Raw genomic sequence first — 18307 nt, forward strand, 5'->3', positions numbered from 1 at the left:
GGCGCCTGTAGTCCCAGCTACTCGGGAGGCTGAGGCAGGAGAATGGCGTGAACCCGGGAGGCGGAGCTTGCAGTGAGCTGAGATCTGGCCACTGCACTCCAGCCTGGGCGACAGAGCGAGACTCCGTCTCAAAAAAAAAAAAAATGTTTCACAAATTAGTCTGACCACATTCCAAATATATGCAACTCTATGATCAATAAGACACAGAACTCTTTAAAAGCATTCCTGAATTCACGGTAGCTTTTTGTTCTTTCCCGTATTTTTCAATCAGTCAATACTAACAGTATAAGTGATGTGGGAAGATCAATGAAACCCCAACGCTAAAAAGGAGTTTTCCTGTGAGGTGGCTGAATCCTGGCTCTTTGGTCTTTGACTCCAATGTCCGCAAAGATGATTAAATTATATGTACTACATATTAAACGTGATCCTAAAAATACAATGTTTGGTCGGGCGTGGTGGCTCACGCCTGTAATCCCAGCACTTTGGGAGGCCAAGGCGGGCATATCACGAGGTCAGGAGTTTGAGACCATCCTTGCCAACATGGTGAAACCCAGTCTCTACTAAAAATACAAAAATTAGCCGGGTGTGGTGGCATGTGCCTGTAGTCCCAGCTACTCAGGAGGCTGAGGCAGGAGAATCGCTTGAACCCAGGAAGTGGAGCTTGCAGTGAGCCAAGGTCACACCACTGCACTCCAGCCTGGGAGACAGAGTGAGACTCCGTCTCAAAAAAAAAAAAAAAAAAATACAATATCTTAATGAACAAACCAAGTTACACTTAAAGTATTTAATAAAATGATAGATAAAGTACAAAAAAAAAACCAAAAACAAACCCAGGGCTTCTCACTTCCAGATCCAATTACCAATTTACAGAAAATGCAGGCCAAGTGTGGTGACTCCTGCCTGTAATTCCAGCACTTTGGGGAGCCTAAGTGGGTGGACTGCTTGAGCCCATGAGTTTGAGATAAGCCTGGGCAACATGGCGAAACCCTGTCTCTACAAAAAATACAAAACAATTTGCCAGGCGTGGTGGCACACACCTGTAGTCCCAGCCACTTGGGAAGCTAAGGTAGGGTATCACTTGAGCCCAGGAGGTCAAGGCTGCAGTGAGCTCTGATTGCACTACTGCACTCCAGCCTGAGCAACAGAACAAGACCCTATCTCAAAAATAATAATAACAATAATAATAAATACATAAACTCAAACCCAGGCAGTTGGGCTCCAGAGTCCATGCTTTTAACCAAACCTCTAGGTTTTATTCTATAAATGATGGGGTGCTCCTAAAGCGTTCTGAACAGGAGGGCAGTTACTTGGTAATTCTCAACATAGAAAGTTTAACTCCAGGGCTTGGCTGCAGATCCATGTTCAAGCGGGACAAAGAGGGTTCAGCCGTGTCCCCCAGGCATGACAGGGTGATGGGAACACAGCCAGGCCCTGGCCTGGAGCAGATCACCCAACAGGAAGGACTCCCATTCCAAGCTCCCAGCTTGAGTCTATTATCAGCATGAATTCACCTACCTACCGCCCCACTCACTGACTGCTCACTTTGGGACAGGCACTTTATGTTTGTTACCTGGCCTATTCCTCCCAACAACTCTGTGAGGTAGTTATTATCCTCCCCATCTTCCAGATGAGGAAACTCAGGCTGGGGTAGGTTAGGCAGTTTGCTCAAGGTCATGTACCAAGTTCTAAGAAGCACAGAGGGGCGGGCACGGTGGCTCACGCCTGTAATCCCAGCACTTTGGGAGGCTGAGGCGGGTGGATCACGAGGTCAGGAGATCGAGACAATCCCGGCTAACACGGTGAAACCCCGTCTCTACTAAAAATACAAAAAATTAGCCAGGCGTGGTGGCGGGAGCCTGTAGTCCCAGCTACTCGGGAAGCTGAGGCAGGAGAATAGTGTGAACCCGGGAGGCAGAGCTTGCAGTGAGCCGAGATTGCGCCACTACACTCCAGCCTGGGAGACACAGCGAGACTCCATCTCAAAAAAAAAGCGCAGAGAACTCTGCCTCCAGAGCCCTTTCTTGCTGTCACACTAAAGCAAACTACAAGCTAAATCCTCTCTCTCTGAGCCCCAGTTATCTCTGTAAGGATTGCTGTGAAAACAAATTGAGATAATGTTTTCTCTAATGGTGGACGCCAGGCATCTTCAGAGGAGCCGCAGAAACACTCTGCGAGAACAGCCTTCTACTGCATATAGAACAAGGTCGTGAGACCAAGAGCCCTGAACTGGAAAGTGCTGAATTTTAGGGTTGTCTCTGCCATTAAGCCCTCTGTGTGCCTCTGAGCAAGTGCCTTCCTCCTTCTATGCCTCAGTTTCCTCATCTGTCCAATTTTGAGCTAACAGACATGAGCTCTAAATCCCCTTCCAGGCCAAAGCACTGGGATGTAATTGAGGTCAGTCATACCCTACAAGGCTGCTCCAACCTCAGCCGCCAGCAGGAGCGAGCAAAAGATTCCAAATGGTTTTCCTCTGGATCAGCCCCCACTCCAGCACCTGAGAGTCCAGGCTGGGGCAGAAGGAGGTGCCAGAGGAGGGCAGTGCTCTTCCCAGCTATCCCTCTGCCTCATCCATGCAAAGGTGGCCCTTGGCCCTGCTTGCCACCCCACAGCCGCTGCGGTGACTACACTGCAAGGCCTGGGAGCCAGGACCCAGAGCCAGCCCCAGCCCTGCCCCTGTCCCACAGTGTGACCTGGCCAGTCTCCTTCCCACCCTGAGCCTCTGACTCCTCTTCTGGAATGAAGGGTTTGGGTGGTGACAAGGAAGGCTCCTGTCTGCTCTGACATTTATTATTTCAGGATCCTTTGGCCTCTTGCTGTTTTCCTTCCTGCACTGCTGGAGCCCGTGACTGGCCGTGCGCCCCCTGGTCAGGCCTCTGCAGATGTCTTCCTAGCCTGGGCACTTGTCCAGCCTCACCAGCTCAGCCTTACAGGCTGCCCCTTGTGGGGTGGTGGGAAGCAGGGAGGAAGAGGGGTTGCAGGAAGGGAGCCACACCCTCAATATATGCTGAGGCCTCTGCAAACCCCAAGTTTCCTGGCTGGGATTGTCCTCAGGAGATTGCTTGGCGGTGATGAGCTAAGAGAACAAGAACTTTGCTGGACTAACTGCCAAAGGTTTCTACCCGACCCCTGGCCCCAAGCCCTGAATTCCACCCAGCCCTGGGGAAGAACCTGGCCTGCCCTCTTGGACAGAATGAAGGGTTTCTTGGACAGAGCAACAAACGGCACTTCCCACCTTCTGGGTTCCCTTTTTGGCCAGGATTAATCCCTTCCTGCCCCCCACTTGGACTTGCTATCCATCACTGATCCCTTAAAACCAGCCCTATGGAACTCTTGGCAATTTCCTAAATATGCCAAACTGTTTCCAGTCATCAGACCTTTGCTCATGCTGCTCCCTCTGCCCCATTCTGTCTAGTAAACACTTCATCTTTCCCAACTCAACTTACAGGTCACCCCCTCCCACCACAACAGAACTGATCCTGCCTGCCTTTATTCCGTCCTGTGCCCACTACAGGCTTTCATTAGAGCATCCAGGCTCTTATTTGCCATACATGTCTGATCTCTATGGGGCTGAAAACTCCAGAAAGGCAGGGAATGGCTCATTTACCTTTGTATCTGCAGCACTCAACACAGGCTCAGGATATGGGTGTTAATAAGCACGTGTGGAATGAATGAATGAATGATTAAATGTATGAATACTTATTAGCAAGGCCCAATGGCAATACAGAAAATAGAGCAAGGGTTAAGGACTCCAGCTTTCAAGTCATACTGTCCTGAAGTCCAAATTCTGGTTCTAGTCCTCGTAGCTGTGTGACATGAGGCGAGTGACACAGCTTCTCTGACAGATGTTCCCCATCTGTCAAATGGCATAATAACAGCATCTATCTAATCAGGCTGAACTCAGTCAGGCATTTAAGCACATGGCCCAGCATATGACACACAGAAAGGGCTTCACGGTAGCTATTCCTGCCCAGCAGACACCTTCTGTGTATCCAAATAACTGGACAGGCCCTGTGTTATGATGTGTTAATATCTGAAAAATGCTTACAACACTGCCCGGTGTGTTTATTATTCCTATTTTTATTGCTTTTTAACACAACCCAGACAACATGGATGAACCTTGAAAACATTATGCAACTGAAAGAGATCAGACACAAAAGGCCACACATAGTAGGATTTCATTCACGTGAACTGTCCAGAATAGGTAAAGCCATAGAGATGGAAAGTTGCCGGGGGCCGGGTGAAAGGGAGTGGAGAGTAACTACTAATCAATACAGGGTTTCTTTTTGGGGTGATGGAAATGTTCTGGAATTACATAGTGGTGATGACTGCACAACACTGTGACTATACTTAAGGCCACCGAATTGTACATTTTAAAATGGTTGAGTTTTCTGTTATGTGAATTTTATCTGAATGAGAAGAAATCTCCCTAGAAGCAACCTAAGGGATTATAGGGTGCAGCCAGGACTGAGAACTGCTAGGTAGCCTCTCAGCAAACATTTTGTTGTTTTTGTAGAGACAGGGTCTTTCTTTGTTGCCCAGGGTGGTCTCAAACTCCTGGCTTCAAGTGATCCTCCCACCTTGGCCTCCCACAGTGCTGGGATTACAGGTATGAGCCACTGCACTGGCCTCAGCAAATGTTTGACAAAGAAATGAACAGAAGGCAGAGAGCAAAGGGCAGAGCTGAGGGAAGACCCTGCCTTGTCCAAAATCAGGCTCAGCTGTTCATTCCCCAACACCTCCAATGTATACAAGGTTTCCCTTTTTGCTCTGGTGCCAGGACCGCACAGATAATCTCAACACTCACTCATGGTAATTACCTCATCCCTATTGCAATTACTTTCCTCTTTTCTCTGTATGCTTCCTGATCTCTTTAACTACCCTGTGTGCAGGTGTACTTGTGTTTACAGTAAGAGGGAATTTTTAAAAATTACTAAGTACCTGTTAGGTGCTAGGTATATGCTTGCTAGATTTTTTATGTGTTATTCCCTCAAACAAACCCATAAGACAGTTATCATCATCCCTAATTCACAGATCAGAAAACCAAGATTCAGAAAGGTTAAGTCATTTGCCCAAAGTCACATAGCCAATAGGAATTGAAACCCAAGTCTGTCTGACTTTAGTTACTGGACTCTCGCCACAGACCTCAGCCACATCCCTGTAAGCTACAGGCTGTCAATCAGCTTTTCACTGGCAGAATCCTCCCACCGAGAAGGGGACCTTGTCTGGATCTCTCCATGCCCTCAGAGCCTGCCTTTGTACACCACAGGCGTTGAGTAAATATGGCTTAATGGATTACCAACCTTCAGTGGGCATGCAATAGCTCACCACAATAGTTTTCACCCCGACTGCCCATCAGTTACCTGGGAACTTCTGAACTGCACGCTTGCCCAGGCCTCGCCCTTGGGAGATTCTGATTCAGTGGGTCTGGGTGTAGCCCGCGGCAGCTGAGATTCTTAAAAGCTCTTTCAAGGTCTAAAACCAGTCAAGTGAGAGAACCTTCAGCAGCTGTTCCCAGCTCAGCCTCCCATGCCCTCTAAAGCACCTCCTGTGACGTTGGTGAGGTGGAATCACAGTTTTCCCAGGGCCCTGCCCTAGAGTCACAGAAGCCACTCACTGTGCCCCTGTGGGTCTCACTCCCTCATCTGCCCTGGGCCCAAGTTCTAGGTCCATCAAAGGGACTCTCTAGCAGCATCTTGTCTGCGAATGATATGATCAAGTCGCCTTCAGGGAAAGCATGTTCCTTCTGCTCTGACCTAAAGTTACAGTTTCTGCCTCCAAATCTGCCTGAGTCATCTGTCTCCTTGCACCTCAGTGACCAGAAACAGCTGAACACTAGGCAAGGAAGTGAGTACAAAAAAAGACAAATTTGGGGAGAGAAGGAGACTTTGAGAGACAGGCTCAAGGCTGACAACTCTGGGAAGACCCTTGGCCCCCTGTGCAGAGGCTGTTGGTAGGGAGGAGGCTGGCTCAGTGGAGTTGGGTCCCCAGTCCATCCTAGAAAACCCTGTTGATCCCAGGGCCCTAGCCACACCCTATGTCTCTGCTTCCCTTCTCGGGAGAACTTCGCATCTGCCCCCTCCTCAAATCAGTCCAGGCTGGTGTGGAGGCGAAAATGGCATTAAATCTGCTCTTTTTTTTTTTCTTTTTCTTTCTTTCTTTTTTTTTTTTTTTTGAGATAGAGTCTTGTTGTGTCTGCAGTGGCACAATCTCGGCTCACTGCAACATCCATCTCCCGGGTTCAAGCAATTCTCCTGCCTCAGCCTCCTGAGTAGCTGGGATTACAGGTGCCCGCCACCATGCCTGGCTAATTTTTGTATTTTTAATAGAGATAGGGTTTTGCCATGTTGGCCAGGTTGGTCTCGAACTCCTGACCTCAGGTGATCCACCCACCTCAGCCCTCCAAAGTATTCGGATTACAGGCGTGAGCCATAAATCTGCTCTTAAGGTTCCCAATGACCTCCATGTCGCCAAAGCCAGAGGCTGTGTCTCTGTCATTGTCTTATTTTACCTCTGGGCATCTGTTCAGCATCTAACAGAGTCGAGCACCCCTTCTCCTCAGAACACTTCTCTCCTGGCTTCTGAGGCACAGCACTGTCTTATTTCCTTCCTTCCCCACTGGCAGCCCGTTCTTGGTCTCCTTTATTAATTCCTCTTCCTATCCCAATCTCTTGATACTGAGGGTCCCCAGAGCTTGGGCCTGGGCCTTCTTCACTCCTCTCTCTAGGTGATCTTGTCCATTCCACAGCTTTATTTATTTTTTATTTTTTTATTTTTTTATTTTTTTGAGACACAGTCTTGCCCTTTCATCCCGGCTGGAGTGCAGTGGCGCAATCTTGGCTCACTGCAACCTCCACCTCCCAGGTTCAAGCGATTCTCCTACCTCAGCCTCTGAGTAGCTGGGATTACAGGTGCGTGCCACCACACCCGGCTAATTTTTTGCATTTTTAGTGAGATGGGGTTTCACCATGTTGGCCAGGCTGGTCTCAAACTCCTGACCTCAAGTGATCCCCCTGCCTCAGCCTCCCAAAGTGCTGGGATTACGGGTGTGGGCCACCACGCCCAGCCCCTACAGCTTTAAGTACTAGTTCAAGCAATGGATGCAAATGTGATTCAGGCAGCACCTGCATGGGAATTTCCAGGGTGCTGGTTTAAATGCAGATTCCCAGACAGTCCCACAAGCTGGCAAACCCGCTGTCAAGTACATCCGTCATTGTGTGCCAGTCTGGCAGCTGACCTCCTTCTTATGTCTGGGGACTTCCTCGCTGCACAAGTCTTGGCAGAGTTCACCTCCTATGAAAGCTGAAAACAACAAATTCTTGCTTTTCCAGCCTCCCTTACACCTAAGCTAAACCAATTGGAAGCCCTCATTACAGTTTGAATCAGGAGCACAGTGGAAGATCCATTCCAATGCTGGTGGCAACAGCAGCAATGGTGCCTAGTGTCCAGGGGACAGTGACACAGCAATGGCATTTAGTGTGTGGCAGCAGTGTCCTGCCAAACTGGCTCGGTGGCATGATTTTGGCTGAGATCCTGCCTGCTACCCAGCCCCAGTTTTCCAACTTCCCAGAAATTCTGTGAGCTACTGAACGTTCCCTTTCAGTGCAGCCCTTTTCTGCTTAAATCAGCTCAGGATGGTTTCTCTTGCTTGCCATAAAAAGCCTAAGATACCTACACTGAATCATACTCTCTGGGAATGATGCCAGGTGATTCTGACACAGATGCAAGTTTGAAACCCACTGTCTCGATGCTGACAGCTCTCAAATGTGTATCTCCAGCCTGCTCCTTTGAATTCCAAACTCATATATTGCCTTCTTGACATCTCCACTTGGATGTCTCAAGACCTATAAAGATATAGAATTATTGGCCAGGCGCAAGTGGCTTGTGCTTGTAACCCTAACACTTTGGGAGGCCAAGGCAGGAGGATCACTTAAGCCCAAGAGTTTGAGACCAGCGTAAGCAACACAGTGAGACCTCATCTTTACCAAAAGAAAAAACAAATTAGCATGGATGTGGTGGCATGTGCCTATGGAAGCGGGAGGATTGCTTAAGCCCAGGAATTCAAGGCTGTGGTGAGCTATGATTGCACCACTGCATTCCAGCCTGGGCAAAAGAAGGAGACCCTGTCTCTAAAACACAAAAAATTTTTTAAAAAATAGAATTCTTGTTTTCTCCCAAACCTGTTCCCCTGCCAGATTTCCCCTTCTCGGTATATGGCACCCTTCCATCAGAAATTTAAGGCTGGCCACGGTGGCTCACACTTGTAATCCCAGCGCTTTGAGAGGCTGAGGCGGGCGGATCATTTGAGGTCAGGAGTTTGAGATCAGCCTGGCCAACATGGTGAAACCCTGTCTCTATTAAAAATACAAAAATTAGCTGGGTGTGGTGGTGGGCACCTGTAGTCCCAGCTACTTGGGAGGCTGAGGCAGGAAAATCACTTGAACCCCGGAGGTGGAGGTTGCAGTAAGCCAAGATGGTGCCACTGGACTCCAGCCTGGGCAACAGAGTGAGACTCCATCCCAATCAAACAAAAAAAAAAAAAAGAAAAAGAAAAAAAGAAATGTGGGACCCAGTCTTCAGCACTGCCCACATGTACTACATCAACAAATCTTGACTGCTTATAAAACACTTCTACAATCTGTGCTCTTCTCTCCTCCTCCACCAACCACAACCCTATCCACACCACCATCATCTCTTCCCTAAATAACTGCATGGCCTCCTTGGGTCCTCTCCTGGCCCTTCCAATCTAGTCTCCACACAACAACTGATACGATCTTTCTAAAATATAAACTGGATTATGTTGCTTGCCTATATATGAAATAAAACTTAAACTCGCTACCAGGGCCATCAAACTTGAATATGACCTCGCCACCGCCACCCAAACTCAGCCAGTGCCACCCTTCCCTTTGCCCACCTCAGTGCTTTTGCCCCTTGGGCCCCCTTTCAGGGTCACATATATTTCAGCTTCTTTACTGCCTCAGGGCCTTTGCCAGATGTCCCCTCCATCTGGAGCACCCCCATACCATTATTCTCTACGAATGCTCCTTTTTAGTTTTTTTTCCTTTCATTTGTTATTCAACCAATATTTTCTGAAAACACACTATGGTTCTATGGTAAATACTAGGGACACAAGAGTAAGATTAGTTTATATCCTCATAGAAGTCAAAATCTATTGACAAATCAGATCTTAATAAAATAATTTTTTGCGGGGGGGACACAGTCTTGCTCTGCTACCCAGGCTGGAGTGCAATGGTGCGATCTGGGCTCACTGCAACCTCTACCTCCCGGGTTCAAGCAATTCTTGTGCCTCAGCCACCTGAGTAGCTGGGATTACAGGCACATGCCACCACACCCGGCTAATTTTTATACTTTTAGTAGAGACGGGGTTTCACCATGTTGGCCAGGTTGGTCTCGAACTCCTGACCTCAGGTGATCCACCTGCCTTGGGGAGGCTGAGGCAGCAGAATCACTTGAACCCGGGAGATGGAGGTTGCAGTGAGCCGAGATCGCGCCACCGCACTCCAGCCTGGGTGACAGAGCGAGACTCCGCCTCAAAAAAAAAAAAAAAAAAGAAGGTAAAACTGATGATCCTTGGTGATGAGGGGCACAAGGGTGGAGGTGAGAGGTCATACCACTCATTGTGAAAAGAATGCTGGAAGGGAGCCTGGAGGAAAGTCAGAAGTGTGGTCAAGTATGCAGTGGCACATGAGGATCTGGGCTACAGGTACAAATGTGTGAGTCACCTGGAGATGAGAGGTAACTAAGGCCACATGTGTGGACGAGATTCCCTGAAGAGATGAGGACCCAGAACAAACCTCAAGGAAGGCCTTGACAAGGAGGATGAGTCTTCGTGCCACTTAGTACAATGAGCAATTTCTGACTTATTTGTTCTTTTTGTTTGTTTTGTTTTGTTTTGGAGACAGGATCTTGCTCTATCGCCCAGGCTAGAGTGCAGTGGCACCATCAGAGTTCACTGCAGCCTCAACCTCCTGGGCTCCAGTGATCCTCTCACCTTGGCCTCCCAAAGTGCTGGCATTACAGGCATAAGCCACTGCACCTGGTTGTGACTTGTTTGCCTGCTTACTGTCAGGCTTTGCCAGAAGACTGTAAGGTCCACAGGGCAGGGACTGTATCTCTTTAACTGAGTGATGCATCTGCCCAGTGCCTCACACAGGGCCTGGCATGGAGCAGGCAGGGCCAACCTCATCCATTCCTTGAGCAACATGATTGGGTCCACTTGTCCCCACTGCCCAACAAAAAGTCAGAATGCTCAATTGGCATTCAAGACCCTCCAAGTCTTGCTGCACCCCCTTAGCATTCTAATCTCATCTTTTAAATCTTTTAAACCCCTATACCCGGCTGGGCGCAGTGGCTCATGCCTATAATCCCAGCACTTTGGGAAGCAGAGGCAGGTGGATCACCTGAGGTCAGGAGTTCGAGACTAGCCTGGCCAACATGGCAAAACCCCTCTCTACTGAAAGTACAAAAATTAGCCAGGCATGGTGGCGAGTGCCTGTAATCCCAGCTACTCGGGAGGCTGAGGCAGGAAAATCCTTGAATCCCAGCTTGAACCCGGGAGGTGGAGGTTGCAGTGAGCCCAGATTGTGCCATTGCACTCCAGCCTGGATGACAAGAGTGAAACTCTGTCTTTTTTTTTTTTTTTTTTGAAACTCTGTCTTAAAAAAAAACAAAACAAAACAACAAAAAAAACAAACTCCAGCCGGGTACAGTGGCTCACGCCTGTAATCCCAGCACTTTGGGCGGCCGAGGTGAGCGGATCATGAGGTCAGGAGAACAAGACCATCCTGGCTAACACGGTGAACCCGTCTCTACTAAAAATACAAAACATTATCCGAGCGTGGTGGTGGGCACCTGTAGTCCCAGCTACTCGGGAAGCTGAGGCAGAAGAATGGTGTGAACCCGGGAGACGGAGCTTGCAGTGAGCTGAGATCACACCACCGCACTCCAGCCTGCGTGACAGAGCGAGACTCCGTCTTGAAAAAATAAAAATAAAAATAAAAAATAAAAAACCTCCTGTACCTGAGTTTTCTAAACGGGTTCTTCTATACCTGAGCGTATGCATAAATGAGCTAAACCAGGGAGGTACAGAACAGGATGGGCAAGGCACCTCCCCCTGGAACCTGGACTGTGTGAAACAAAGAGGACTCACCATAGATACTTCTGAGGGGACTTTCCAGGCTGCACCCCTCTTCTCTGAGAAGTGCCCCCTCCCACACCGTAGGTCTCAATGGCCATGTTTACCCTGCCTGTCACTTTCCCTCCATGACCTCTGGTGATGAAACCAGGGGTGGAGACCCAGCTACTGGAACCAATCCAGAAGCTGGGCCGGGCTGTCAACCTTTGCCAGGAACTTGGAAGTGGGACATGAGACTGGCTCAATCTTGTGTCCGGTTACCTTTAGACACTGGCCCAGTGAGGTCACGTGAGCATGGGGGCTGTGCTTTGGGGCCTGTGTGATGATGAATGAGCAAAAGCACTGATCAGATGTGCAGAGAGAAGCAGAGGCAGGAAAGAACAAGAATGATGAAGCAGCTGCCTTAGTTCCTGACAACTTCCCAGCCTCCAGCTCCAGGCCCTGGAGAGGTGTACTTTTACCTCTCGCTCTTCAGTCCCATGAGGCACATCTAATTCTTTAAAGCCAATTCCCCTCAATCTTCTTGCCTGATGATCAAAAAACAAACAAACAAATTTCCCTCCAACAGAAACCAGCTTGACAGGGTTTATGTTTCTTGCAAACAATCTCTAAGATTACACAATTTTAACACTAAAATACATATTACAAAGCAAACTGTAAAATTCACAAGAATATTAAAAATTAAGAAGGAAATCCTTTCTAAAACAAGATTCAAAAAAGCAAAAGTCACAAAGGAAAAGAAAAATGTGACTCTAAAACAATTTAAACTGTGCATTATAAGACCTGATACCAGTTTAGGTAAACATTCCCCCAGCCACTCCCATTCCCCCACTGATAATATATTTTCCATGAGAACATACATTGGGAAGCATGTACATTTCCATAGCAATTACCTCTGGGGAGAATATAGGGATTGAGATAGTTATTCATAGGCCTTGTCCGTTACGTTTTAAATTTCTTATTAAAAATTATGCCCTGGCCGAGCATGATGGCTCACGCCTGTAATCCTAACATTTTCAGAGGACGAGGTGGACAGATCGCTTGAGCCCAGGAGTTCAAGACCAGCCAGGCAACGTGCTGAAACCCCATCCCTACAAAAAATACAAAAATTAACCAGGCACACCAGGTGTGGTGGCTCACGCCTGTAACCCTAGCACTTTGGGAGGCCGAGGCGGGTAGATCATGATTGAGACCATCCTGGCTAACACAATGAAACCTCGTCTCTACAAAAAAAAAAAAAAAAATACACACAAAAAATTAACCGGGCATGGTGGCACGTGCCTGTAGTCCCAGCTACTTGGGAGACTGAGGCAGGAGAATCACTTGAACCCAGGAGGCGGAGGTTGCAGTGAGCCAAGATTGCACCATTGCACTCCAGCCTGGGCTACACAGTGAAACTCCGTCTCAAAAAAAAAAAAAAAAAAAAAAAAAAAAAAAAATTAACCAGGCGCCTGTAATCCTAGCTACTCAGGAGGCTGAGGTAGGAAAATCACCTGAGCCCGGGAGGCTGAGGCTGTGATAAGTCATGATTGTGCCACTGCACTCCAGCCTGGGTGACAGAGTAAGACCCTGTCTCAAAAAATAAAATAATAATAAATTGTGCTGCTTGTCAAATTAAAATTTTATTTTTAAATTTCAAAAAATATATACAAAACAAGCCTTTGAAGACCTCCTATTTGTGGCAGACTGCTTCATCTGACACCTACTCAGGGGGCGGGTGTGTGTCCACTAGCAGTTTGAGGCACACAAAATAGTATGAATTCTTAGCTTTGGTCAAAATGGCTTACTTGGTTCCCAATATGCACTCTTCCCACCAGTCTCTGAAATCACCCCCTTGTCCTCTCGCTAAATGGGGTTCATCTATCCTTCCACCTGGAAGTATCACCTCCTCCAGGAACTTCTCCCACATTGCACGAGTCCTTACTGCTCTCTCCCTCTCCTGCTCTACTTGCCTCTTACGGCATTCACTGTACCCTTCTCTGGGGACTCAGGACAAACTCCTGGGGTTCTTACTGATCTCCCTGTAACAGGCTGCTTCTCCCTTGTCAGTCAGCACATCAAAGCAGCATCTTTATGTCCTTAGCATCCTTTTTTTTTTTTTTTTTTTTTGAGACGGAGTCTCGCTCTGTATCCCAGGCTGGAGTGCAGTGGCCGGATCTCAGCTCACTACAAGCTCCGCCTCCCGGGTTCACGCCATTCTCCGGCCTCAGCCTCCCGAGTAGCTGGGACTACAGGCGCCCGCCACCTCGCCCGGCTATTTTTTGTATTTCTTAGTAGAGACGGGGTTTCACTGTGTTAGCCAGGATGGTCTCGATCTCCTGACCTCGTGATCCGCCCATCTCGGCCTCCCAAAGTGCTGGGATTACAGGCTTGAGCCACCGCGCCCAGCCGTCCTTAGCATCCTTTATGTCCGTCGAGATGGCACAGAGAGCTGGCCAGAGCCCAGGCAGAGCACAGCAGAGTCAGAGAGACCCACTATGTGACACAGGGCAGCTGCCTTCACTGCCCTAGGCCCGGTTTCACCTGTTGTTGTGAATATCAATGACATCATGGGCATAAAGGGGCCCAAGACAGGAAGAGGCTGGTTGACGTAATGACTATCTTAACATACTCCCTCACAGTTGCACGCTGTTTCATAATTTAACACAAAAAACTTTAACAACCCAGTAAGCTAAGCAGGGAGTGATTAAGAGATCCATTTTAAGGATAAAATAACGAGGTTCAGGGAAGTTACACAGGGAGGACAGACAGATGGACTTTAAAAGGCAAGAGAACAGGACCAGGGGTAAAACACGTGGGTAGAAATGCTAACTTTCCCACTATCCAGCTGCAGGAGCTTGGACAAGTCTCTTGGCCTCTCTGGACTTCAGTTTCTCCATCTTATCTGGGAGACTTTCTAGCTGGTCTCTATCTTGAAAGGGTCCCTCAACCCTGACATTCTAGTTTCCTGTGATCTGCCCAGGGTCCTTCCCAGGAGGACTGTACAAAAGGGCTGCAAGTCCCAGCACAGGGTCCCTAGTTACTCCCAGGAAACCAGCCAGAACTGGAAGACTTGACTTAAGAATCAGTTGCATTTTGATTCGGTCAAGTAGAGCTTCAAGCCTGGGGGTGGGTTAGTCATGCCCAGAACTGGGGGAAAAAATTGCAGCATCAAACTACATGTAAACACAATGTTAATCGCAAAATATAAATGCAAATGCAAAACCAAACAGGAAACCTCAGGGAAGTCTAATCCAAAGGTCAGACTCTAACTTTTGGGGCCCTGAAATGCTGAAGAGAAAACCTGTGTTTGGGGGCCACAAGCCTTTTTGTTGGAACCTCTGCGTGCACCAAACCAAAAATCTGAAGGCAAAGGAGTATGGGTTTTGTCTTGCCTGAACTGGGGCAAAGCTGAGCCCTGAACAGAGCCTGCTGCGGCCTCTAGACCCATTCTAAGGGCCCCTCCCCAACACACACAGTGCTGACACTTACACTTACATAAATGGGCATTTCTGTCCATGGATAAGGTTCATATTGGAGCCCCTTCTCCTGCTCTAAGACTCTAATGAACAACCTGGGCAGAAGGATGAACCATGAAACCCCTAAGAATGCAGACGGCACTGAGCTCTTCTGAGTCGTGAAATGCAAGGCTATGAAGACAAACCTCAGGAAGCTCTCCAAAGGATGGGCTGGACAGCAGTGTTTCCCTGTGAGCCCCACAGTAAAATATAACCCACATCCACAGGCAGTAGACTCCAAGCTACTGGCTCTGCCCAAGGAAGGAAGCCAAAGTTGACCGGCTGCTTGTTTTAATAAAACATGTACTCCTACTATGTGCCAAGTAGTAGGCTAGGCTCCGTGAGACAAATGAGACATGGCTAGACTCTGTGAGACAAATGAAGACAAAAGAGACCCAATCACTGTCTAAAGAGATCTGCCAATTAAACTGATAATAATCATTCCATTTATCAAGAAGCACGGGCCAGCGCAGTGGCTCACGCCTATAATCCTAACACTTTGAGCGGCCAAGGCGGATAGATTGCCTGAGCTCAGGAGTTCAAGAACAGCCTGACCAACATGGTGAAACCCTGTCTCTACTAAAAATACAAATATTAGCCGGGTGTGGTGGTGGGCGCCTGTAATTCCAGCCACTTGGGAGGCTGAGGAATGAAAACTGCTTGAACCCGGGAGGCAGAGATTGCAGTCAGCCGAGATCGCACCACTGCACTCCAGCCTGAGAGACGGAGCGAGACTCTGTCTCTAAAAAAAAAGATGCATGCTTTATATGCATTGTCTCATGTGAGGTACACATTATTACCCCCATTCCACAGATGACAGAACAGGTCACATGCCCACGTTCACCCAAATGGCAAACTGCAGAGCCATCGTCTGAAAAAAGGTCTGCCTTCCCCAAAGTCGATGCTCCTTCCACAATCCTCTATCACCCTTACAAAGTGATACAACCAGACTCCGAGATGGAGGGCCAGCCTGCCAAGAGAGAAGAGAAGGAGAGATTTCCCGACACTGGTGCAGGGTGTTATGAACTACTGAGCTTTGTATCTGCCCCACAGTGGGTGCCTAGTACACTTAGGGTGAAGGGTGGAAGGGTTGCTGAGGTCCAAAATGCCACCCAAATTCAGGGCATCCTTTGGATGGGGAGCTGTAAAAATTCAGGGCATCGTTTGGATGGGGAGCTGTAAAAACACATTATCCTTTGGATGGGGAGCTGTAAAAACACATTATTCTCCGTTGGACCAAGGCCACGGGGTGTCCTAGAATATTCCTTGCAGAGGAGCTGGGGAAAGTTGCGGCAGGTTCGGAGAAGAGGAATGGAAGGAACTCCGAAGAGCATGGGAATGGGGTGGGGCAGCCTGCAAGACCGAAAGAAAAGGCCTGGGACGCTTTGCTAGGAAAGACAAAGAGGAGAGGGGAGGGGAGAGGAGACGATAAACTTGCCAACAGCCGGGCCAAGGTGAACCCCGGCTCCTGGCGCCTTCCCATCCGCATTCATTCCACAAACGCGGGCCAAATCTCCGAACCAGCCGCAAGGGGGAGAGGGCCTCCTTGCAGCCCGGGGAAAGAAAGTTCAGGACTGAGGCGGGAAGCCTGCTTCTCAGAAGAGGAGTGACTCGGGGGTCACACTTGTGGGGCTCCGAAGATGAAAACGCAAACTGCGGCTGGAAGGCGCTAGGCAAACACATATGTGATGAGGCGGTCACGCGGGGCACTTGGGGTACGTCCCCCGACCTGTGGAGTCTGTCATCGAAGTGACCTCGAGGCCCCCCAAAACGGTCCCTTGGGCCTCTCCCCGCCTCGACGGTAAGGACGCAGCTGTTGGAGATGCGCTCTGTCCTCCCAGACCTAGGGAGGGGGCAAGTTTCGGGGCGCGGTGAAGGGCCGTCGCAGCTCGGGTCACGCCTGTGGAGGTCAAAGCCAGGCCCGGCGCCGACCCCCGACCCCTCCCGCCTCGGCCCCCTTACCTCCTCCCGCGCCAGCGCCGCCCCCCGGCACCCGGGCATCTTGGCCGCGAAGGCAGCGGCCCCAGCCGGGGAGCTGAGGTCTTCCGCGGTGACGGCCAGGAACTCGGCGACGCTGAACTGCTCAGGCATGGCGGGCGCGGGCGTGGGGCTGCCGGAGCGGGGCGCGGGGGGCACTGCGCTGCTCCGCGCTCAGCCGGCCTCACTGCCTGCCGGGGGCGCCGTCCCGGCCTCCGCACGCCCCGCCCCTCCTCAGGCCCCGCCCCCGCCCCTCCAGCCGCTCTCCGATCCTCAGCTGGGACGGCCCCGCCCCCGGCCCTTCGCCGGCCTCCATGGCCACAGTGCGGGCCCCGGCCCCAGTCCCCGCCCCGCGCCGCCTCAGGCCGCACCCCCGGGCCCTCGCCAGCCCCCTCGGCCCCGCCCCCAGCCCCTCACGGCCTCAGACCCCGCCCCCTGGCTCGATGCCCCGCCCCTGGCCTCAGTCGAAACTCCTCCGCCTTCCCCCATCCCTGCCCCTCCACGGCACAGTCTCCTTTCATCCGCTCTGGGTCTTCCAAATCCTCCTCCCTCGCACCGCCCAGGCTGCCCCATCTCCGCACCCAGTCTTAGAGCCCCCTGCCTCTTCCTCCCTCCTCTGCTGATTCGTTCCGAGTTCCCCATGACCTCGCCCCTTCTGCCCTATCCAAACCCACCCTCCCCTCTTCTCTCCCCAGCCCCGCCCAATCTCCTAGCCTCGCTCCGCCCCGAATCGCCCCACTCCTCCCTTGCTGCTTACGTCCAGCTCTCAGCCTAAGCTCTGAAAGCATCCAGGGATTCCCTCCTGATAACCCCCGCCGCCCCGGGGATGTGTGGCTCGGGGCGTGTGACTTGGGGAAAATTACTTCTCTTCTCGAAACCTCAGTTTCTGTATCTGTACAATGGGAAGCTTGATGCCCGCTTGCTTGTGATGTTGCGAAGAACCGAACACGTGCGTGTACCAGTTCCCTCTTACCAGACCATCGATCGCACCCTCGCCTTTACTCTTCCTGCTCCTGCCTTTCGCTCCTTAACCTGGCTCACCATCCTTTGGGGCAGATGACGGATGGGGTTCAGGTTAGAAATCCACTTAGGTTTAGTTTTGAAGCCTGAGGTCCTCTGGGGGAAAGTTATCCAAGTAAAAAACTAGGAAAGCACCGCGGCAAGGAACATTGGTTTTGAAGTCAGAGGAACCTAGATTCCAATCTTGGTTACTTTGGATAAAGTACCTACTTCTCTAAGCCTGAATTTCCCCCTCTTAAAATGGCCTCATGGTATTTTACCCCACAGGGCGGCGATTTAGAGAATCTTTTCTTTTCTCGCACAGAAAAGGAAAGAAAAAAAAAGAAAAAACCCGGAAAGATATGCACTAAAATGTTACTAGCTGAAGACATTATGAGTAATTTGTTTTCTTTTGGTGAATCTGTATATCCTAACTTTTATACAATGACCATATACTACTGTGTAATAGAATTAAAAGTTGACGGGCGCGGTGGCTCACTCCTGTAATCTTAGCACTTTGGGAAGCCGAGGTGAGTGGATCGTTCAGGAGGAGTTCAAGGTCAGACTGAGCAACATGGCGAAACCTTGTCTCTACGAAATATACAAAAATTAGCCCTGCTGCGTGGTGGCTCTTGCCTGTAGTCCCAGCTACTTGGTGGGCTGAGACAGGAAAAATGACTTT

At 49.8% G+C, this 18307-nt stretch overlaps 1 protein-coding gene across 3 annotated transcripts in view; it reads right to left on the reverse strand.

The window, feature by feature from the left end:
• Positions 1 to 16869, reverse strand: part of ASAP3 (ArfGAP with SH3 domain, ankyrin repeat and PH domain 3) — a 56705-nt gene extending 39836 nt beyond the window's left edge. For 2 of the 3 annotated variants that reach the window (XM_025354047.1, XM_025354039.1), the window contains exon 1: positions 16612 to 16869. In XM_025354047.1, coding sequence (XP_025209832.1) covers positions 16612 to 16740 — 129 coding nt within the window. In that variant the 5' untranslated portion in view covers positions 16741 to 16869. The remainder of the gene's footprint in view (positions 1 to 16611) is intronic. The other variant, XM_025354055.1, reaches the window with a different exon arrangement.
• Between the last annotated feature and the right edge of the window lie 1438 nt (positions 16870 to 18307).

The sequence above is a fragment of the Theropithecus gelada genome, chromosome 1, assembly GCF_003255815.1.
Source record: "Theropithecus gelada isolate Dixy chromosome 1, Tgel_1.0, whole genome shotgun sequence".
In the NCBI taxonomy this organism is placed as follows: Eukaryota; Metazoa; Chordata; class Mammalia; order Primates; family Cercopithecidae; genus Theropithecus; species Theropithecus gelada.